General features: G+C 41.3%; 1 protein-coding gene across 5 annotated transcripts in view; it reads left to right on the top strand.

The window, feature by feature from the left end:
* HECW2 (HECT, C2 and WW domain containing E3 ubiquitin protein ligase 2) overlaps positions 1 to 24,514 on the top strand; it is a 245,333-nt gene that overhangs the window by 166,912 nt on the left and 53,907 nt on the right. For all 5 annotated transcript variants that reach the window (XM_034785543.1, XM_034785544.1, XM_034785546.1 and 2 more), the window contains 6 exons: positions 833 to 2,191; positions 3,811 to 3,906; positions 8,662 to 8,812; positions 9,211 to 9,314; positions 12,281 to 12,405; positions 14,656 to 14,841. In XM_034785543.1, coding sequence (XP_034641434.1) covers positions 833 to 2,191; positions 3,811 to 3,906; positions 8,662 to 8,812; positions 9,211 to 9,314; positions 12,281 to 12,405; positions 14,656 to 14,841 — 2,021 coding nt within the window. The remainder of the gene's footprint in view (positions 1 to 832; positions 2,192 to 3,810; positions 3,907 to 8,661; positions 8,813 to 9,210; positions 9,315 to 12,280; positions 12,406 to 14,655; positions 14,842 to 24,514) is intronic.

Raw genomic sequence — 24,514 nt, 5'->3', positions numbered from 1 at the left:
CTTGGGCTCCAGCCCAAGCCTGGAAGTCTACACAGCAACTAAACAGCCCACAGCCCGAGTCAGCTGGCACAGGTCAGCCAAGGGTATCTAGCTGCTGTGTAGATATTCCCTGTAATTCTACTCCCTCCCTGGGTTACAGAGCCCAGGCTCCAGCCCCAGCTCAAACATCTCAACTACTGGTTTTAGCCCTGTAGCACAAGCCCCACGAGCCTGAGTCAGTTGACCTGGATTCTGAGACTTGCTGCTGTGGGTCATTTTTGAAGTGTAGACATACCCTTATTGTCCATGGAACTTTAGATCCTCCTTTTCTAAAGAGGGGAAAAAAACTCTAAGTAAATATAAAACTGTTCTGTACAGAGTGTGATATTTGTACAGTTTGTGACTGCCCCATAAGGCAGTTAATGTTGCAGTTAATGTCAGTCTCAGCTTCTGTGCAGATTCTGCTCTTAGGAACAAGAGCACAGACTTTAGAAAACAGGTTTTTACCTTGTTTTGTATAAGAGCCAATTTTGGCAATGTGCTGAATATATAAGAGCAGGATGGGAGTCCTTTATAATGATACTTCATGCATATCGTGTTTCCTTTATTGTATAAAATAGGTTAAACTTATATTGAGCAAATTCTACAAATGTTGATCCTTCATGAGTAGGAGTACAGATTTTTTTTTTTTTTTTTTTTTGGTGAGGTTTTTCTTCACTTCACTGTTTGTATGCAGCGAATGGGTATCTTAACAGAAGTGTGTTTTTATAGCATCGTGTTGTGCAGAGATATTAGAATTAACTGAATGGATGTATTCATGTGTTTCATTCCCAGTCTTTGTGTTTCATTGCAGATGCTTCACCAGAAACAGTTGGTACTTTGCTAGGAGTGAACTCTGTGAATGAAGACTTAGGAAGCCCTTCTGATGATGAGGACATGCCAGCAGGGAACCATGACACACTTCCAATGTGTTTAAATGGTCCAATCCTTGAGGAATCTGTTGGAAATGCAGTCCTTACACATTCTTTAAGGACTAGTACAACTCTGGAAATGGACCAGGAAGAGTTAACGTCTACTGCTGCAAGGTCGTCACCTAACAGAGGTCGCCAGGACTCATTGAATGACTATTTGGATGCAATAGAACATAATAGTCATCCCAGACCTGGGACATCTGCCTGCAGTGAGCGTTCACTTGGGGCATCCCCAAAACTAAGGAGTAGTTTTCCTACTGACACGAGACTTAATGCTATGCTTCACATTGACTCAGATGAAGAGGAGCATGAGTTGCATAAAGATCTGGATTTTCAGTCTTCCTTGGAAGAAGATGGCGGTTTAGTAATGTTTAATGGTGCTACAAGGAGTGTTGAAGGAAATTTTTTAAGTTACTCATCATCAAATCAGATAATGCAAGGTCCTGCAGAGGATGGGAAAGCACCAGCCTTCGAAACTCCTTTGCAGCCCTCTGATAACCAGCAGGAGACTCTCCAAGGGCTTCCACCATCAGAGTTTGCAGGAGAAGAAGGTGAAGGCCAGCCAGATTCTCAGAATAATCTGTCGGTAGAATGGGCTGGCAGCGAATTGTGTGCCTGTCAGGTGGCAGAGCAGCCTACTAGCAGTGCAGACATGGGAGCTTCAGACTCTGCCATTGGTAGTAGAAGAGGTATTAGTGAAACGGAATCCCTTGACCAAGGATCTGAACCTTCCCAGGTATCCTCAGAAACTGAGCACAGTGATCCTGCTCGCACCGAAAGTGTCAGTGAGGCCAGCACCAGGCCAGAAGGAGAGAGTGATGTGGAAGGGGCAGACAGTTCTTGCAATGAAAGTGTGACTACACGTCTCTCCTCAGTCGAAACTCGGTGTTCTTCTTTTGAAAGTGCCAGATTTTCTGAGACTCCTGCCTTTTCTTCTCAGGAAGAGGAAGAGGGAGCTTGTGCCACCCATGGGACCAGAAGTGAGCCTGCTGCAGAAACACAGGACTCTGTGTGCACTCCTGGCTCTTTACCTGCGGTGCGGTTACCCAGCAGTCAAGAGGAGGCTCGGCAGCTAGCTGAAGGAGGTGAATTACAGGATAGAGATGAATCAGAAGAAATTTGGCAGAGGAGGAGGAGTCTGCAGGCTGCCGCCGCAAGTAGCCAGTGTCAGGATGAAGAAACTGGAGGTACCCAAGCTGCTGGCGAGGAGGGAGCTACACAAGTTGAAGGAGCTAGTGGAGGTAATTACTATGGAGACAATAAATGGGACTGGTTTTTGAGTGAGAAGGCTTTTCTGCAGTCATTAGAAGAGCTGTTTAAAAATACTTAATTCATAAAAATTTCAAAATAGTTCTGTTCTTGGTGGGGTTTGAAATAGTCTGATTTTAAAAAAAAACATTTTAATAGTATTTTAATCAATTTGTTATGGTTTTGAAAATCAGATTTAAAAAAATTGAAATGGAAAGTGTATCTTGGAAAAGAAATCAGATCATTTTACTGTGTTGGCTAATCAAAATTATTAATGGGGGCGAAAAACAAATCAGAAAACTAATACATAAGAAATTGAGCTCCTGGCACTTTGATTGTTTTGGGGAAAGGGGAAAACAAATCTTTATGTATCATAAAGTGCAAAGAGAACAAAAGCTCTATTTTTTAAAGAATTATTTATCAGATTTAAAGCTGATTTCCCCTTTTATTTACAAATTCTGACCTGCTCAAGCATGTCTCTCCATGGGAAAAGATTTCATACATTCATTCTATTTACAACAATTACTTGTAAAGCTAATTCAGGATTTAAAAATTGTGTGTCATACCTAACTTCAGTGTAGGTAGTAATATATTATAATAAATAACTTGTCCCTAGTTACAATTTTTACCATGTATTCATTCACTTCCTTTTTCTGGTGATGAAGTGGGGACTCTTGGGAGTTCCTTGGTAGCACTTCACCACCATATTTGCGGAGGCCTGGGATGACCGCCAGCCTCTGATGGAGTTGATCACATGCTGGATACTGCTACAGTAAGTCATCCCTGCCAGGGAAGGCTTATCGCAAGTACATCAAATACTTCTGAAGAGCAACATTTAGACTTCTGAATGTACCAAATTGCACCAAAATATCCCTGGGAACGATATTCTCAGACTCTCTCAGAATCCTCACACGCCACCTACATAGAGAGTTAAATCCCAGCCCCATTATAGTCAATGGAAGTTTTGTCATTGATTCCAGTAGTGCCAGGATTTCACCCAGAGTGTACAAGTTGTGTATACTTTCAGTGTGGTTGGTATATTTTTCAGCAACAATGTGTAAAACTTTCCAGTGAAGTGCACTTAGTAATATAAGATAGCTTGACAAATGACGTTGTCTATCCCCTTTAGTTAGGAGTATGAACTTTTATTTAAGGGAACAAATCAATAAGTAGAATCAATCATTCCTTCTCACTGAGCAGCCCTCACCCCTTGCTTACACAACTAAAGGAAATTATTTTAGTGGGCGATCTTGTTAAAGTATTGTCAATAGACCTCTGTTGTCCTATTATCCAGCCACTAAGTGCCAAATTCCCTTGTGGTGTAAATTTGCGTAATTCTACTGAAATCAGTGGAGTTGCAGCCATGGACCCCAATATAGAATTTGGCCTTAAGATCTTAAAGCAGCAGTTACTGTATTTGAACTGGGTTTCCCCGATGGTCTCATGTGGTCTGTGTGCTGTCTGAGGAGCCAGATGTGAGTTGGTGCCCCCTCTGAGACTTGAAATTACAGACAGAATCCATATTCACTGTGCTGTTCAATTCAGAGGCCAGTCAACAGCTTCTTAGCACTGAATGAAAAAATAACTGAATGTCTTCTCTGTTTAATTCTAGGTTCCCAAGCCAATGGCCATCAGAATTTGAGGTCACTACCGTCAGTACGTCAGGATGCTAGCCGATATCAGAGAGTGGATGAGGCTCTGCCACCAAGTGAGATTCTGTTTTACTTTAATCCAAGCGTTCAGGATATAAGCTACTCTAGGAGTAATGTGGCCCTGTAATTCAACGAGAACTAAGATCAGCAGAGGAGTTCTGTGTGGGGAACAAGGCTATGAAATCTTTTGTAAGAGAGACTGTGTTTGGTTTAGGAAGTACCACAATGTGCTATGCTGATTAAACCTCTTGTGGTGGTCCACTAAATGAAATTGGTAGAGATCTACGGGGGAAAGAAACTGCCTTTTCAACTTGTGATCCAGATGAGTAGCGATGTGGGGTGATGTGCTGTGGTGGGGGCTAGGAAGCAAAGATATCCAAGGACTCTGGAAGCTGCGGGGTACTTCAAAGCTGGTGGAGATTTCCACTGAAATAACGTAACTCTGTGACACACAGTGCTAACTGGAGTTCCAGGATCAACTGGAAAGCTAGCACCTGAAGCGTTAGCCTTCCTGCTTTCAGCTGCTGTGTCCTGGGATATATTTATTATGTACAATGCATGAGATACAGTAGGTGTAGGGTGCTAATGTTCTCTTTGGCTGACCTGGGACTTTGTCATTGTTGATGGATCCAGAGAGTGATCATTAGTAGAATGGTGATACAATTAGGTGTAAAAAGAAATTAAGACATTTTGTTATTTTAATTGTTTTTGTTTTGTGGAGGAAATGAAGACACTCTGGACATAAAGTAAACCTAGATGTTAACCTAACTATTGGATGCCTCTAAATTGGCTTAGAAATAGTCACTCAGTATTGTATATGTGGCTAGCATGTTGCTTTCAATTACTTGACTAATGCACATGAATAACCCTGGCCCAGTTATAACCCAGTCAGTATTAAATATTTGAAGGGGAAGGATTATAGCATCTACCTGTACACTGCTAGTGAGGAAACATTGTTTACCCCCGCTTCTCCCCCCCCCCCAGAAAATATGGAGGCCAGTTACGAACATCCCCTTCATAGACAATCACAAACCTATACCAGCCCTGACTTCTTATTCTTTGTTTCACAAGGGGTGGGGAGAGTAGGCAGGTGGTTTTGAAGACTGATGTCAAACAGCAGAAAAGAAACGCCCTTTGACTTTAATGGGATCAGGATTTTGCCCATTGAATTTAATAAAAAGAAGGATATTCATCTTGCCATGTGGAATAGGATTGTGTTGGCATAGTAATGAGACCTAGGAGGAGTGCTGAATGAAGCCCATTATCCTCTTGCTCCAGTTTGATTCTATTACAGCAAATGGTCATGATAGTGTTGTCATTCAAAAATCCCCAACTACCAGGTCAGCCAAAGAGAATGTTAGCACCCTACATCTTATTTTAAAATTTCTCATAACACAGTATTTCTTTTCAGAGTCCTGCCTGGGGGAGATAGGTACTTTTGGCATTTTCATCACTTTTCTGACTGACAGGATACAGAACATTTACAGGAAATATTTAGATGAGATCAGGTCAAGATATAATAAATTAGAAACATTTGAGAGGTGCCTTTTATACTGCAGTGATGTATATAGAAACTGCTTATTTTTCTCATAAGCTGTGTCTGCTATAATTGTTGCCTTTAAAAATATCTCATAATATTTACATTTTGTGTTGCAATATAATATTCCAACACTGTCATTTACTATGAGGGGGTGTGTGTGTTTGTACCCAGTACTGAGCCTTGATATCCCCCCCCCCCCCCGCCATACTTGTATAAATATTTAGAAAGGGAAAAAAATCAAGGCACATGCAAGGGTTTATACAGATCATCCATCTACTACTATGAATAAAACTTAAACCAGAAAAAAATACTGAACACCCTCTGGATTCAGTTTTTCTGTCTGAAAATGTGCTTGAATGTTACATTATTGTGACGTTATCTGGGGCAAACACTCACTGTAATGGAACATGCTTATTCAGTCAAAGGTTGTGGGCAGCATACCACTGTCTCAAGGTGCTTTGGAATACGTTCTAGGTTTGTTACATCAGGCTGCGACAGAGGAAAAGATAGTTATTCCAGTTGCCATATAGTTATGTTCAAAAATTAGAAAAAATATATTATTTATGCAATATACATATGCCATATGCTGATTTTACAAATTACTCATTATGTTAATAGGGAAAGCAAAAAACAGATAACCTGGTACTATAAAAACTTGATTAACTGCATAGAAATTATGCAAATTCACTGTACCTTCAAGCTTTTGTTTTAAAAATATATTTTTGTAAACACATTTGCATCCAGTTTAATTGATTGAAGGTGGCAGTAATCTAAGTAGTTGCCTCAGTAATGGCATTGAGGTCTTAATAATAATAAATGGAGATATCCTATCTCCTAGAACTGGAAGGGACCCTGAAAGGTCATCAAGTCTTTACTAGCAGGACCAAGTCCTGATTTTGCCCCAGATCCCTAAGTGGCCCCCTCAAGAATTGAACTCACAACCCTGGGTTTAGCAGGCTAATGCTCAAACCACTGAACTATCCCTCTGCAATGCATTGCAGCACTTAAGCCAGTGCTTAACTTGAAGAAAATGGGACAAGTTACATGCTCAAAGTCAAGCATGTGCACAAGTGCTTTGCTGGATTGGGACCTTATTGCACAACACTGTTCAGCTGCAGACTTGATTTGAAGAGAGGAGTGGAGAATATGTGCTAAGTAGAGGCAAATTTCCCTCTAGAAAGGCCTTTTTCACCAGAATATAAAATCTCTATATACTCTGAAATTGGCAGTCCTCTTGGAAAGCCAAGTAAGAGGTTACAGCACTCCGAAAAATTTAGTTTTACCAGGCTTAATTACTTTTGGTCAATTGGCTGTGCCTATGCTGAGAGGTAAACGAGCTTCTATGTAAGTAATCAAGGTTGTCTCCTACCATTTATTTGTTGCTTTCCCTAGGAATGGGCCTGGTTGTTTTCCACAGTCTGTGGTTAGTACTCTGTTGTGTGTGTGAATGTGGTTTTTCATTTATCATAGTAATACATTGCAGCACTGGAAGAGCATTTAATATAATCTTTCCTCTCTAAAGAGTAATTTATCACAGTGAAATACACATTATGTATCATTAACTAATATGCCTTACTGTTATTGACAGCTGAAAAAACCGACCACTAGGTACCAAAATCAAAACAACTAGTTAAGATTTACAAAGGTCACCTCTCTTCTATAAAGGTGCAATTCAGAGGGCCAGCAGGGGCCTAACACCACTGAAGTTCTGCTTAAGTCTATAAATTCGGGCTTAAATGGAGCTCAGTTGGTGCATGGAACTTGAGCCGGCCTTCTGGCCTGCCCTAAACTTCATCTGCAGTATGCCGTGATACAGTCAGTGAAGTGAGTGAACCCAAAGATCTTGAATTGTTTAATTTGGGATTCACGCTCTGTAATGTTTTGGGGTACAAACCCACTGAGGGGTTGTGTCACTGTCTGCCTGTAACCCGAAGTGCCTTAAATGTTCTGCTGCTGTGGCTCACATCCTGGGCGCCAGCAGACAAGCATGCAGTTCCCTTGTGTCTGGGTGCTGTGCAGCCTCGGCCCAGTAGCCTGCCTACAACACAGCCTGTGCTCCACCTTGGTCTCCACAAGCCGTGGTTACTACTTTCATACACTCCAGTCCTGAATTTCCCAAAACCGTCTGGCTGCCTGGAAGCATCTAGCCCTCCTCTGGAACACTTAAGGAAGCAGTAAGGTTTATTGGTTCTTTTTAAAGAGACAAAAGAACAGCTTGTTACTTTAATCAGAGTTAACCATCACTTCACTTCAAACACAGCACTGGGTTCATTTAGATTAAAAGTAAAACAAATTTATGCACAGAAGAGCACCGGTTAATTGATATCAAGTAAAAAATAAAGGTTACAAGCAAATAAAAGTGAAAACACTCATCTAGCAAGATACAATCTTTGTTCAAGAAGGTCTTTCTCTCACCCACAGTCTTCTTTCCAAATTTTTACCGACTGGCATGGCTAGGACCCATCACAGAGATCAAATCACTTGGTTTCTTTGTCACCTTAAGGTGAAGGATAATTTAGGGGTTTGCTCCCCCTTTCAGTGAACCTCTGAAATGTATTCTTCTGAAGGCTACTCCCAAATAAAGTTAATTAGTTCATGCTGAGTAAAGGAGTCTTGGGTTCTGGAGGATAAGGCTCCATGCTGGTTCCTCCTCTGCTGGTGATTGCTAAAGTGCAAATTATCTCCACCCACGATACAAATAAATAGCCCACTGAATTTGGCCACACCTGGTTTGAGGTGTCACCCTCTTTCCGTTTTTCTGGACAAAACCTGTTAATCCACTCCACCTGGCATGCCTGGTTTAAACACCTATTAGTCACAGACTTTAAAGCATAATATCAATGAGTATCCATAATTTCACATACAGCATTGTCACATATATTTTACAATGATATTATTGACCAGAGTGGTGGTAGTTTTCAAATGATAGCTCACAAGGCATATCATTGCACTAGTGCATAGGGTGTGAACACACAGATTCGGCTTAGGGTCATACACCCCCTAGTCAGTGGAGTATCAGTACATATTGGATAATCCATATTAAATGTGAATTCTGTAAAAACTCACTACAGTGGCAGGTTGATTTGCAGAATAACATCTGAGAAAAGCCTGGGGTTTTAGCTATGAGTCATGTAGACAGAGGGCAATCAAAAAGTGCTGGATCGAAGGAATCTTCAAGAAGAGAAATAGAAACTCAGGACAACAGGTTTAGTTTAAAAGTAGCAAAATTTAAAGAAAAAGTCATACCTTATAACGATTTATTGCTGTTCAGACTGGGAGGCCCGAATCGACAGCCATGGGAGGATATTCTATGTGGATCATGTAAACAGAACAACAACATGGCAGCGACCCACAGCTCCTCCAGCCCCACAGATCCTCCAGAGGTCAAATTCTATACAGCAAATGGAGCAGCTGAATCGCCGGTGAGAATTGTTGTCAGTGATTAAGTTTATAGTACCAAAAGCGTGCTTGGCATTTTACAACCCAGTATGAGGACTAGGTCCCAGCTGCTACCATAAGTAGCTCTGTGCCGTCTTTTGTGAACCAGTGGGTCTTAAGTGTGGTTCTTCTGAATGTCCCCCTGAATCTGGATGCAGGCTACTAGCATCTATGTTCCATTAATGTTCAATGGCCAAAAACAATGGGTAAGGAACCACAAAAAGCCAGGCCATAGAAGGCTGTGAATAATCAGACATCTGTGGATTTTAGGCTACACGGATGAAAAAAGCAATTAAAACAGCTTCAGTAGTTGGGGTTTCCTAGTGCCAGATGTAGGGATATTCACCCTATAGCGTATGTAAATCCAGTCTTGTAATTCTAGATATCAGAGTATTCGTCGAACGATGACTAATGAGAGGCCTGAAGAGCACCCACATGCCATTGATGGAGCTGGAGAGGATACTGACTTCCATCATTCTAATGCAGGTAAAAATAAAATTGATGTTGATCAATGGAGAGTTCAGCTCATCAGCCATTTAGCGAGAGCGAGACAAGGAGAACCCTACTTTCTGTCTGCATAGAGCCATCCGTTTGCAGTCATTTACTGTCCTGTTTCTACCTGATATGGCTCAGCTTATTAGCACTTATTCAATCAGCATGTTGAAGAATTGTGTGTGTGTTTCAGCTTCTTTACTCTCTCACGTTAGGAAGCTATGTAAATGGCTAATGTAGGCCATTTGCATAAAAATGTTCTGCAGCTGCCAACTTTTTAGTTATTATGGTTATTAATGGTGGCATATAGTGAACACCAGGCTAGTCTGTAGCAATTCCTTTCACTCTGTTAATATGAATTTCCCCTTCTTCTCTTGACTTTCTGAGCTCATTATCAATGTTGCTTCTGTTGCTAATATAAGGGAAGATGATGCTTAGATGGCAGTTTGAATGAATTAAACCAGCAGAATTATATAATTATATACTCAGGAAGTAACCTGAGTCCTCCATTTTGTCAGGCAATTTTAAGTTAGAAAGTCAGTGAGATTTTTCCTTAATGAAGGCTTTTCCATTGTTAAAGTTAACCCCTTGAAGCCAACAATCAGGGTCTCTCTCAGTGCCATAATTTCATTGTTGGCAGTGGGGGAAGGGGATGTCAGGGACTGCTGGAGGTGCCAAGAAGTTAATTAGATGTTACACTACTGACTTTCACAAAAGAAGTGATGAGAATGTCATCTGAGAACAAGGCAACATCCCCATGATCGACACACAGTGGGAGGGATTGAGGGAAGCACTGCATGAGCAGTAGTTGTAAGTATCTTTCGTGACAGATTTATGTTACCAATCTGCCTGGGGCTTGACGTGATCAGGCTGAGGCCGCAGGATCTTTAGGGGAGGAGATGAAAGAGCACACCAAGTGACTAAGTTTAAGGCTTTATTAACCAAATAACAGCAGTGAGTGCTAGGCGTGCCCCACGTCACTCAGAGGGAGGAAGAAAGCGTTAGTGCCCGAGCCCTGATGCACTTTCATACTTACTCACGCACAATCCAAGTCTGGCCAAGCCTGGGTGTAACATAAGAAGAAGAGGGGAAAGGGTAGACAAGAGTTCTGCCCTGTGCAGAGGTCGTCTAGGGTCCGTTGTAAATCTCCGACTTACCTCAGCTCTTGGGAGGGTTTTAAGCCCTGGATTCTTCCGGGGACATTTTCGTCCAGGGACCCTTGTCCACCGTGCTCTCAGTACCAGTCCGAACCTGCCTTCCGCGGCTCCCTTAGTTTCCCCGAAACACACCGGTCTCAGGGTCGAGAGACTGTTTTTTAACTTACTGACCTTCGCAGTTTTACAAGTTTTGCACCCCTTCAGTTTTGTTTGGCTCAGTTCTCCTTTCTTATGGCTGGCCGGGGTTGAGACCCAGGCTTCTGGCCGTTAGCAGCAGAGAGCTTGTTTGTGTGCGCTGGCCTTGGGCTGCAGTTTCGTTCCTTATCTTCGGGCCTTGCAGGATCCTTGAGTTAACCCATTCCTTTCTCCCTTCCTCCCCCTTCGGCCTCTTGTAACCTGCAAAGGAATCTTCCACTCCACATTCACACCTTCAACCCTTCCCAAGATATTTTCCAATACATATAAAAACATTAGCAAGATACAACGCTGGTGCTTACTCAGGGGACCCCATGTGGGGCATTTTAGTGTGACACTTTCTCTCCTCTTATTCGTCTCTCTTCTCTTCCATTTTTCAGAACTCCTTCAATGCTTGAAATATTTTTCTCCATATTTGTTTCAAATATTACCTTTGTTTCCCACTCTCCCCTCCTTTATTATGTTCCCTATCTTTCTCCATTTGTGTTCATCATTTCCTTCTTTCTTTTGTCTCTCTCCCATCACTCCCCCGATTTGAAGTCCCTGTTCTTCCCTCAACTTTTATTCCCACTTAATACCTGTCCTTTCCCCTCTCCTGGTCTCCTCTATTAAGTTATATATTCTAGTTTCTTAAAGTATAGTGTTCTTCCTAATGGAGCTCATTTGTTATCTACGGATGGCTGGACTTCCCAGAATTAGTGAGGAAGGATGACCCTGTGCATATTGTCACACACACAAAAGAAGGGGCTTGTGAAGGATGGAAGATGTCATGATTTTTAGTGGACCTGGGTACGATCATTGTGATCCCAATCTACGTTTACAACCTCCCATCTACTTTAAAATCTGCATCCAAATCTCCTGATTCTTTTAAAAAAGCCTTACTAGTTGCCCTTTCTAGTTGAAAGAATATAACACATGATACCCATGGTTCCTCTCCAGTTCCTGATATTTGTGAGAAATCTATACATGAAAGCAGCTGCTAAGGGGACACCCAAATGTTTATCATATCCATCTGGAAACATGGAACTGAAATCGATTTCCTTACCAAACCTTTTCTTTCCTCCATTGTATGAGCATTTTGTTAAATGCTGTACAACTGATCAGTGCTTCATTGCTGGCTGTCTTGTAATAGGAGAAGTGAAACATATAACAAATTACATTGATTTTATATGTACTGTACGTATTCACGTTGGTTGGCATTAAAAAAACTCAGTATTTGTCTGCAGTTACAGCACAATGGTATCTGACATACCACTGTTACCTTTTTTTCCGTTTGTAGGAATATGGCTCTAGTATCCCAAGTACCATTGTGTGGTGACTGTGGGTAAATATTGATTTGTAAGAGTGGCACTTATGTATTTCTTACATCAGAAACAATTAAAAAGTATAACTACACCGTTACCCTGGAAACGTCATATCTTCAGCGAACATGCATTGATAAATTAGGATTATTTGAGGTACACTTACGTAGAGAACGTTTTAAGAACCTGAGAGAAATGTCCATCCAGGAATTATCATGAGTGTATAATGCAAATCAATGTAGTTGTTTGCAGTGAGGTTTTGTTAAACGTTATTACTGGAAATCTTTGTCACTCACTTTGTTGTTAGATTTTCGAAGGGAGAATGTGCTGCCTCAGTCTACCTCCAGATCCAGGCTTACTTTATTGCTACAGTCTCCTCCGGTGAAATTCCTTATCAGTCCAGAGTTCTTTACAGTGCTGCATTCTAACCCTGTGAGTATAGTGTATACTGACATGCAATTTCATAAATATACATTGATAAATATGGGCACATCTGTGGTCTCTGTATTTTTCTTGCATAGAAAAATCATACTCAATATTTTGAGACTAAGATATGAAAAAGGAAACTATGTGATGAGCTACTCAATATGAGGGATTTATTACTTTACTATTCAAATTGTGCATATCCACGAAAACACTATGGAAAATTTGCAGTACGTACCAGCTGTTAACATAAGGCTCAAGTCAAGGTTTCTGATTTCATCTGTGCTGAGGAACTGCAGCGTTTATATGTTATGGGCCTGATTCACCACTGCATTACATTAGATGTCCAGAAAACTAGAGTGATGCAATGGGGAATCTTTTTTGGGGAGGGTGGCAAGGGGGGCATTTTATTTATTTATTTATTTACAGTGGTAACTGTTAAAGAACCAATATTTACCCATTTACCACCATGTTATTTGAGATACTTCAGTTATTGTCTACTTTACACACAGTGAATCTCTGCATTATCAGATAACACTCTAGTAATGGTGGTAAATACTGACTTTGTAATGGCTACTACTGTATACAGCATTGTAAGTGTACATGGCATTATATAATAGAGGAAAGGTGCCAAACAAATAAATCTCTGCCCTGAACAGCGTACAATCTACAGACATGACTGGATACAGTATACACTGGTAAGTATATTCAGGCAGATATAGCAAATCCCACTGCTTTAGTGCATTCTTTTGGAGCTGGGTGTGATATAAAAACTGCCCCTGGAGTATTACAGTGTCTTCGGTTTTTACTTTTTGCTTATCTATTTGCCCAGTCTTACTGTTGCAAAACATAACTAATTTGCTTCTTGCAACAGGTGATCCACCTATAAAGGATGAAATACACCCCTGAAGATGGCCAGTTGTGTACACTACTCAAGTTACAAAATCCTATTTTGAGGATTTAAGTAGAGCATATTCATACTCACCTATTTTATATGAAATTACATTAGAAATCATTGAATAAAAGAGGTCTCTTGTGTTGTTTCCCCCCCATATCTGATTAAAAATTTTCCCTATTTATTCTCCAATGGTCTCTTTCCTAAATAGTTTTTCTGTTCATTATTTTTTCCATGCACATTATAAATAGAAATAATGTAATGAATACTTCACTGTCTGCAAGTACTCCTGTTAATAATTCAGCGGCTTTAAAACTACTGGGCAGTGTTAGTTTTAATTGGATGGTATGTGTATTGTTCCAATCAGCTGCATGGAATCTAGCCTGCACAGCTGCATCTGCATCTTTAATTCATAAGGCAGAGGTCCATTTTGTTTGATGAAAAAAAGGCATGTATATTTCTGTGACTTTCATTCGTTTTGTTTATGTAGAGCTACAATCAAACATGCAAGTATCCTTTTAGAATCCAAGTAGGTTGAAACAATGTTAATGTAAATCCCTGGTGACTTTCCATAAAAAATATAGTGCCAAACTCTAGTACACTTTCAGTTTTGTTGCCAGGTACTAGGGCAAGAGAAGAGACATTATTTTATATACATTACCCTTAAGAGAATTCTTAGGAAGGGCATTGTGAAGTCTCTGCAATTTACACCAATTTTATTGCTAGAAGAAGCAGTCATAACTACACCAACATCAGTGAAGTGGAATGCTGGAAAAATGCAGCTTGCACCTCATTGGGTGAATAATAGAGTTAGGCAATGAAGACTTCATGGCTTTTCTTCTGCTGTTATTGTTCAGCTGGAAACAGTTTCCTTCAAAGTTTATTAGAGCTGCAGGCCATAAATTTACATTAGGAAGGCTGCCTTTCCAGGGAAAAAGAGCTACATACTTTATTTGATTAAAATCTAGATACTTTGGAAAATGAATAAAACATTTATGATCAAATATATTGTGAAGTGTTTATTTCATAACTGCTTCCCACTCTGTTATTCTTTCTTTAATGTCCATTCTTCCATATTGCTGACTATTTATCTAATGGTCAGGGCCCCAGTTCAGCAAATCACTAAAGCACATGCTTAACTTTAAACACATGAACAGTCCTGTTGACTTCAGTGGGACTGCTCCTGGGCAAGCACCAGTGCCCATTGAACTGAGGCTTAAGTTCTTTGCTGGTTTGGGGTTCAAGTTATTATCCACTCATTGGAACATAGGTCACTCATCCAACTGTTGGACTGATGATCTGTCTACGTAGACGTTTAACTTCTAATGTCCTTTCCTGAAATTATTTTATTATGAAATTTTCAGAGTGCCTACCGCATGTTTACAAACAACACGTGTTTGAAGCACATGATCACCAAAGTCCGGCGGGACACCCATCATTTTGAGCGTTACCAGCATAATCGAGATTTGGTGGGCTTCCTCAATATGTTTGCTAACAAACAGCTGGAGCTGCCGAGAGGTTGGGAAATGAAGCATGACCATCAGGGCAAGGTACCTGGAACACATATGTAACGCTGGTTGGATTTTGTCTTTGTAATGATGGGATTGAAGCATCTGCTCTTAAAAGGAGCAGAGATGCAGATGATTCTCTGTATTACTCTGGCTGTTTTTTTCCTTCCTCTCCCCTGCACAAAGTAGTACATCCTGTCTGTGCTGAGGGAGCATTGTTGGGAAGAGAGACTGAGTAACATTAACCATTATGGAAAACATTTAGTAGAGAATTATAACTTTTCTACATCATTCACTATTAGATTCCCATACTGTAGTTTAAAACTTCTATATAATGGAATTTATCTTTATCCCTTATTAGTTTTTCTTTCTGAATAGCTTCTGGTGTTCCCAGCTGGTCCCCCATCCAAGTACCAAATAGACTGATTATTGATCAGCTTTGGAGATGAGATGAGATTGGATGCATTCAGACCAGCTTGGCCTTTGGGAATGTCTCATAAAGTTGGGTTCTGTGTGATTCAATGCTGGCCATAAATACTGCGAGAAATTAATTGTTTGGTATGGTTGCATTGCAAAGCCTTCTAGATTTAAGGTTCTAATTTGGCCACTTTAAAAGAATTAGGACCTTTGAATTAGAAATCCTTTTCATTGTCAGAAAAGTTATGATATTTATTTCAACAGAAAGAGTTTAAATTTGCTCTGTGGTTCCTACATTAATTTTCCTTTTTTTTAAGTTGGTGTGATATTGGATCTGCTTCTTTCCTTGGGAAAATGATATTATTGAATACTGTCGAGGAGAGAGCAATTACAGTTACTTTTTGTATGACCATGACATTTAGAATTTTATATTCAATAGACTAAGTAAACTAAAAGTAAGTTGGGAATTTTCAGTGGCCTTACAAGGTAATAGTGCTACCTAGAGTGGCATTTTCCCCTTTGCATAGATATAGAAAAGAATAAAAGTATGCTAGAATTAACATGTGAGGGAGTGATAGTGATATCTATTTGGGTAAGAAATAAATGGTAATTAGGACTATAGAGAAACAAGGTGGAGGAGGTGATATCTTTTGTTGGACCACCTTCTGTTGGTCAGAGAGACAAACTTTCAAGCTTACAGAGCTCTTCTTCAAGCCTGCAAAATGTACTCAAAAAGTCACAACTAAATGTGAGGTGGAACAGATTGTTTAGCATAAGTAGTTCACATATTTCAAGGGACCTTTCAAGGCGAAATGACCAGTTAACACCTCTCCAGTCGTCGGGGGGAGGGGAAAATCTGGAAGGGAGGGGGTTTAGTGGGTTATCAGTTGTTGTAATAAGCCATAAATCCAGTGTGTCTATTCAAGCCATGATTTTTATTGTCTAGCAAAGTTATGAATATAAGCACAAGTAATATGGTGTTTTTGTCTTTTATCATTGTGTGAGTTCATTTCAGGAGCATAGTGATTGTCTGCTTTCACCTGCATAGTTGTTGTTGGGATACCTAGTGTGCTGTAGGAAGTACATCACATGCTGTGATAGGCATGTGTAGGACTCATGGATCTTGAAAGGTGTGGTGTTAGGGGTGTTGATCGTTGTAGCAATGGAGACATGTCTGCAAGTTTTGCGTCTGTTGGTCTGGCGCTGCTTTGAGTTGAATCCTGGTCTATTGGGAGCTTGCTTCTGATGATGGGCTTGGTGAGGTGGGGGGTTGTTTGAAAGCCAGAGAAGAGTTTCAGGAAAGATTTCTTTCAGGAAGTGGTTGCTGTCAAGTACGGGTTGTAACTGTTTAATGATACTTTGTATGGACCCCAGTATGAGCTGGTAGGTGACAACTAAGGGTGTAATAAACCTCCCTCCAACCGTACACCCTAGCTGTGATCTTTGACCACACACTGGAACTAGTAGGAAGTATCATTAAACAAGTACAGACCATACTTGATGGGGATCACATCCTGAAAGAAATCTTTCCTGAACCCCCTCTTCTGACCTGTAAGCAACCCCCCAACTTCTCCAAGCTCATCATCAGAAGCAAGCTTCCTACCAACCAGGACCAACCAACTCAAAGCGGCACCAGACCCTGTCAGAACCTGAAGAAGAGCTCTGTGTAGCTTCAAAACTCATCTCTTTCACCAACAGAAGCTGGTCCCATAAAAGATATTACCTCACCCACCTTGTCTCTCTAATATCCTGGAACCAACACAGCTTCAACAAAACTGCATCAACAATTAGGACTATAGTCTGACTAAGCCAATAAGTGCCTATGTCTATAATTCTTGGCTACATTTAGCCATGAATGTTTGCGTGTCCACATGAGTAATGTACTTGACACCTGAATGGGGAATACAAACAGACTCTAAACTGAAGGCAGGAAATATGCTTGAGGTATGTTGTCGTCTTGGATTTATTACTTTTCAGCTTTAAGGAAAACATTGTGTAAAAATGGTGGGGGAGATACAATTATTTTAACATCCTTTTTCCCCCCTGTCTCCCTCTTTCTCACTGAGCCCTTCCCCTTAAATTTCCTGGAGCCCAGTTCTCTCCCTGAAGAATATGAGTAACTCCATTTTGAGTTCAGTAGGAGCTACTCATATCCTCCAGAGGGAGAATCAAACCCTGGATTTCTGTGTGTGTGGTACTTGATGATCGTGATTAATGCAGCTGTAATAAGACATAGAGGAAGCACTGAACAAAGCCTCATAGGAAGCTCTTTATTTTGAAGTATATTTTTCTGTGCCATAGCTCAGGATTGCTGGTTCTCACCATTTTGAATTGGCTTTTCCACAAGTAATACTTGCTTCTTTAGTGACCAGTGGAAGATAAGTCACAGTAGAAAAACTTATTCAGTACAGTAGAGGAATCGTAGCCTGTGTATGACCTAAATGAGGGCTTGCTTGGCCTAACTTGTACAGCGTGCCTTGCTTGTCCAGTACTTGTGCCACAATGTATAAATATATCTTCTATGTGCCTTAGTACTTGTGCTGATGGTGACCATACTTCATCTCTGTTGTGCTGCAATTAAAAAATGCTCTTTCATTTTTCACCTGCTGTCACCTTACAAATATGTTAAAGCATAATAAAAAGCAACACATATCTCATGTGCACAAGTGAATTCTGGGATTAATATATCTTGTGATATAGAAGATGAATGACTGAGTGGGACCCTGCCAGTTAGAGAACATATAGATATTTTTCTTGATAACACAAATTATTAGGCTAGTGGCAGTGAAGATTAAAGTGTCTTATTTCACAGACCAGCAGCTAGAGCAAAGAGACAAAGAATGGGACAAGTGGCCTTTACTCCCTAGTAGATGCTGATGTTTCTTACCTCTGCGCAATTGGCTGTGAACTGAGGTCCATTGGTAGAACTCTGTGGAGAAGCTTAGGCAGAAGTTGTTCTGAAATGCCTGGCTCTAAACTAAACAACCATCTCATTTAAAAAAAAAAAAAAAAAAAACCTTTCCTGGATTTGCAAGCAAATCATACATGGAAAATCGGTGTATAAACAGAAAACTAGAATAAAAATAGTGTGTTGGGGGATGTTAAAATAAAGTTGACCATTGATGGAAATAAAGTATTTAAACAAGCATTCACAGCCTTTATTTCAAATAACTTCTATTTTAAAATGTATAGTTCTTTGAGGGGGAAGGGATTAAATTTTTGGTCAAAATTCTGTCACTTTGCACAACTGTTATAAGTTTTCTGGCTATACCTTGCCAGGACCAGTGATAGGAGTTTCTTTAAAATTAGGGTGTTTTTCTTAGTTTTTTTTTTTTTTTTTTTCCTAAGTGTGCTCAGTTCAGTTTCCAGCTGTGGAACCAGTGTCCAGATTAGCCCAGAGCTTTGAAGTTCCAATGATTTTCTTTAATGAAGCTTCAGCACAGTAAATCTGTGCTTTATTATAGACTGCTGCTGGCTGGCCTAAAAGCATTCATGCTTAATAAGACATGATCACCCTTAATATAATCTTTAAGCATAGTTTAAGTGGGTACAAAAAAGCATTACATGATGTGTTAGATGGCTGCATTAAATCAGAGAATTGTGCATCTGCAGTATAGCTCTAAACAAGTAACTTTTTTCGTATCGAATCATTGTTTTTGTTTGTTTTTCTAAGTATACTCTATTATAAGGTCGGTACATTGAAGTCAGCCTTTGGAAGGTTATCTTGCTTCTTTCAGAATACAGATAGATAGAGTTGGATAAAATAAATATCAGCGCCTGAAAAAGAATTACTGGACATTTGCTAGTAAGAGAATTAAACCTATTAGCTGGGGCATAGATACCAAAGATGACATGGCGCATCCCCTCTGCCTCCTTGCAGAAATTTAAAAAGCCAATATTGAAATTGGTAAAACAGGTATTTCTATAATACCTGGATCCTGTGTAGCCAGTGTCACAATTGACATCACTATTTGGCCAGGTGGACACCACCAGACCTAGGCTCAAACATTGCCATTAGCAAAAACATTTCAAAATTCAACAGAGAAACATTATGCTTAATTTGTACATTTATAGATATCTCAACTGAGCAAAATGTATGTAGTTTTCCTTTATAAAGTTTGTCTCATCCCAGACACCAACTTGTAAGGCATATCTCTATTTAGCTCCAGATTACCAGACAGCAGTTTGACAATCTGGGGGCCTTCAGAGTTTTGGTGCCCTCTGCTGGACTATTCCCAGTATGTTGGAGCCTCAGTTTCTTTTCTGTTCACATTTATTAAATGAAAACTTCAAAACAGTAACCAGAAATTATAGTCACAATAGGGACAGTAGACAGATACAACCCCCCCCCCGACCCAATTCCAAACCTTCCACGCCTCAAACCCATTGTCCTGAGACCTAAAAGGACAATTTGATATCATAGTCCCATGCCATAGTATGAAGCTGCTTTTGCTTCTCCTTTGTGTCATGTGAACTTCCCAGAAGTGACCCTATGCTCCCCACCATAGTAAATAATAATACTTATCTCTTCTATCGCATGACTCATGTTTTCTGACTATCTATTTTCATACGGCTTATAAGAGGAACTCTGATTTCATCTTCAAGGGATTGCATATGTCCATTCCACTGGGGGGGGGGGGTTGTATGTGCATGTCTCATGCACTGGCAACAGAAAGATTTCCATAATAGGGGTGGGCAGGCAGGCACCCTACCTTACCTCATGCCTGGAGTCAAGGATATAAAGGGTGGAGCGAGAGCCACCCCATCCTCTTTCAGTTCCCTTTTTACCATCTATGGTCGGAGCATGTTGTTGTACTTTGGTAGTCTTTTGCCTTTAAATGAGTATGTAGTTAGTGTATAATTGTCCATAGTAATTAGTGGTACTCGTTTTTTCATCCAGTTGGGTGTTTGTTTTTATTTTTTTCTTAAAGTTCATTTTTAATTGTTTTGGCTTCTCTAGGCTTTGCTCAGGACCAGGGGAGTTTGTGCAGCCTTCAAGAAGCAGCTGCAAACCACAATGTAAAACTGCCTCAGGCTTCTGGGGCACACGGCCACTTGTACATGTGTGACACACAAGCCAAGATCCATCTCTTGTGTATGCAGGCATGGCTAAAATCTTTCTAGTGCCCAGAGGTACACCACCTGGACAAGCTGGTATGCATCCCAGCCAGAGTATTATCGTCCCTGGATTGGTGGATGCCCCCAGGCATTGTGTTCAGGGCAGTCCCATTCTTACCAGTTCTCCCCTTAATGACTTTCATCAATGGATGCTTCCATCATGGAGTGGGGAACTGCAAGCTCAGGGCATGTGGTCTATTCACATGGCCAGGCTACACATACATGATCTCAAACTGTGAAGCAACGTGCAACATTCTGAGCATGTCAGCAGTTCCTCTCACCCATTCAAGCCAGGTGCTCACAGGGAGTGCCACAGCTATGTTTTATATAAACAAGCACCAGTCAGACAACCTGTGTCAGGAGGCAGTCAAGAAGTGGAATTTCAGTGTAAGGAATTATATAACTCTCAAGGCTTCACACCTGCTGTTCTAAGCAGAGACCACGAATTCTCTCTCAGCCCATGAATTCTAATGTGTTGGTATTTCAAGTTGTGGGAATTCCTACGGTAGATCTGTTTGCAACATGGCAGAACAGGATATTCCCCCAGCTGGCTACAGTCAGGGTTCCATATCAAATGCCTTCCTATTTCCATGAAACAATGATATACTAGATGCTTACCCACCAGTACCTCTCATTCCCAGAGTGATATTGAAACTCAGATAAACAGAGGAAGGATGATCCTCATAGCCCCAGCCTGGCCAAGACAACCCCATACTTTGATCTGCACAGGCTGTCCCTTACTTCTCTAGCTAGTCAAGGACTATAATCTTTTAAGACCACAGTCAGGTGTTGCATCTGAACTCAGTAAGTGCTTCACTTCAAGAATTGGTTTCTTGTTGGCTAATGCCAGAGGTGGCACGTTGTTCAGCAGCAGTCCAAAATATTCTGCTCAGAATAGTAGAAAACCTTCCAGACCATAGCTTACTTATGATAAGTGGAAACACTTCTCTGTGTGGGTGGTCCACCACTATTTGTCTCTTAATCTTTCAATCTAGAAGATTTTGGACTGTTTTCTACGTCTGAAAGAGTCAGATCTGTATGCAGTGTAGCTGTAGCTATGTAGGATATGAGAGAGACAAGGTGGGTGAGAAAGACGAGCTTTCATGACCTGAAGGAGAGCTCTGTGTGGCTCTCACCAACAGAAGTTGGTCCTAGAGATGTAAAAGGTTAACCTGCCTTAACCGTTAAAACTGGGCCGTCCGGCCAGCCAACACCAGCAGCACCACACCGTCTGGAGTAGGCCCAGCTGCTTCACCCAGCCAGATCCCTGCTGCCTGGCCGAAGTGGCTCCAGCCGCACCACCCGGCATGACAGCGCCACCCAGCCAGAAAGGCCCCAGCCATGCCAGCAGATGAGCCCCAGTCCCCGCCGTGCTGGCTGGCAGGATTGGCCCCACTTGCTTAATCGGTTAATCATTTAAATGGTTAACTTTTTAAACGGTATTTACATCCCTAGTTGGTCCAATAAAAGATATTAGCTCACCCACTTTGTCTCTCTAAGAGTCAGATCTGGCAGTCAGTTTGATCAAGGTGCATCTGGCTGCAATTTCTGTATATCATTCTCGTATTACTGGAAGAACTGTGTTCACTAATCCCATAGCAACCAGATTCCTGAAATGATTGCATAGGCTTTGCCCACTTATTTGGGATTTGGCCCTGCCTTAGGACTTGAATTCTTTAGGCTCTTATAGGGCTTCCATTCGAGTCCTTAGTCTCTTGTTCAGTGTTACATCTTTTGGCTGAAGTACTCTTCTTAGTAGCCATCACCGCCACTATCAGCCAATATACTTACTGGTCTTTTTTCCAAAGCCATACATTTAGAAAAATGAACAAAAGCTGCATACTCTGGGTGTGTGCAGAGCTCTGGCTTTTTATCTGGATAGAACAAAACTCCTTCAGGTTTCTTGTCAGCTCTTTGTTTCCTATGCAGAGAGAATGAGAGGTCATCTGTGACGAGAGAGACTTTCTAAACGGATTACCAGCTGCATTTTTGTGTGCTATAATGCCAAACTTCTGACACGTCTTGGAAAACTGTCAGTGCATTCAACTAGAGCACATTTGGCATCTACTGGCTTTGTGGGAACTGATCCTATTGTTGACATTTATAGGGTAGTGACGTGTATGTACCTTTACTAGATATTATGAGATTATAACTGCCTCAAGGGGTGACATGAATGTTGGGGAAGCATTCCAACAATCCCTCTTCAGATGAGACTCTGAGCCCCATCTCCATTGAAAACAGCATGGGAGTCACCTCCACTGGAATGGACGTATGTAATCACCTGAAAAAGGAAAAACCTGTTACTTCTTGTAACTGTTGCTCTTCAAGATGTGTTGCATATATCCATTCTGTGACCTACCCTCCTTCGCCAGCACATCAAAGTCTATCATTATGTGAGTCTCATGCAAAGGAAGTGAAGGAGAGGTGCGGGAGTGGGTTCCATCCTTTATATCTTCAGATCCAGGCAGAAGGAAGCCAGGTTACCCTTACATGTACCGCTAGGGAAAACTCTCCGGCACCGGTGCATGAAATCTCCTCCACACCCACGCGCACAATAGAATGGACATGTGCAACACGTCTCACAGAACAACACTTACGAGAAGATAAGTAACCATTTTTCTCCTCAACAGCCAAAACTCCTAGCTGAGGAGAAGGCTGTCAGAATTGCGGGGCAGGCAGCTGGGGCAGGAGCAGATGCAGGCAGGAGCAGGGGCATGCGCTAGAGCAGTGGTCTCCAAATCTTTTTTGATCACGCACCCCATCAGTAAAAAAAATTGTTGAGTCGAACTGTCAAAGCAAAAAAAAAAAAATGCTGCTCAGACTTCCGGTTGAACTGCTGAGGGAGGGGGGAAAAAAAGCCGCTCAGACTCCTGACCGAACTGCCGAGGGAGGGAGACGCTGTTCCGGCAGTGCTTCTCCTGCCGCGCAGCCCGAAAGATCCTCTTGTGCACCCCCTGGGGAGACCACTGAGCTAGAGCAGAGCAGGCTGGAGGGGGAGTGCGCCCAGGAGCAGTAGCAGGGGCTGAAGCACGAGCACAGGCCGTCTGTCAGAACTACAAGGCAGCTACTCATGCTCCTGGCCAGGAAGTGACATTGAACAAACAGGAGAGACTGCTTCCCTTGGAAGCTGATATACCTGCCTTGGGATCACCTGGGTGGATGCTTAGTCTAGATATCCTTCTCCTGTAGTGCCACGTGTCTCCTTCATGGTGTCTGAAAATCCCCAAAAGCATGAGAATGGCAAGGAAATGTTTTCCAAGTGTGACACTAAAACTGGAACAAGTTTAAATATCTTGGAATAGAGAGGGTTTTTTTTTCTCTAATTGTGTTACAACTTGAGGCTTTTCAAGTTTAGGACCCATGACCACGTGGCCTTGTCTCAGCAAATGGCTAACCAGTCAATGCTTGTCATTTCTTCTTATTCTAGGAAACCATTGGGCCTGCTTTGAATTCTTCTTTTATATTTTTGGCATCGTCTTCTCTGTATCCCTGGTCGACTCTTTAAGTTGGCCTACCTAGAATAGCTTTAGCAGAACGATGGAGAACACTCCTTTTAACCTATAATCACATTGTGTCCTAAAACATAATCATATGCTTGACATGTGTACACACCCTATCTATATTTATAATGATATGATAAATAGCTTGTTAAAGTGCAGTGTTGTTGCCACTAAGTGACCTCCTTTTAGATGCATACAGATGAAATTAAGTGGTGAATGCGCTGACATAACTTCTGTTAGACATTCATGTCCACTTTTCTAGAAGAACAATCATGATTTGTCTTGGTATTTTTATGTTGTGGCCTATCTGAGGATCTCAAAATGATGTATAAACATTAATGAACTAAGTCTCATAAGTCTCCTGTGAGACAGACACATTATCCTTGTTTTACAGAAGGGGAAACCGAGGCAATTTTCTAAAGTCTCAAAGCAGTGACTGGAACCCAGATCCTCCTGTGCTTTAATTCTCACACACTTTCTCTCCTGCCAGTGTACTTACTGCAGGAAGGTGTAGTTAGGGATAGCTCAGTTTGAGCATTGGGCTACTAAACCCAGGGTTGTGAGTTCAATCCTTGAGGGGGCCATTTAGGGATCTGGGGCAAAAATCTGTCTGGGTATTGGTCCTGCTTTGAGCAGGGGGTTGGACTATATGATCACCTGAGGTCCCTTCTAACCCTGAT

Source organism: Trachemys scripta, chromosome 11 (assembly GCF_013100865.1).
Source record: "Trachemys scripta elegans isolate TJP31775 chromosome 11, CAS_Tse_1.0, whole genome shotgun sequence".
In the NCBI taxonomy this organism is placed as follows: domain Eukaryota; kingdom Metazoa; phylum Chordata; order Testudines; family Emydidae; genus Trachemys; species Trachemys scripta.
Note: the sequence above shows the minus strand (reverse complement) of the source record. Positions and strands in the feature narration are given on the sequence as shown.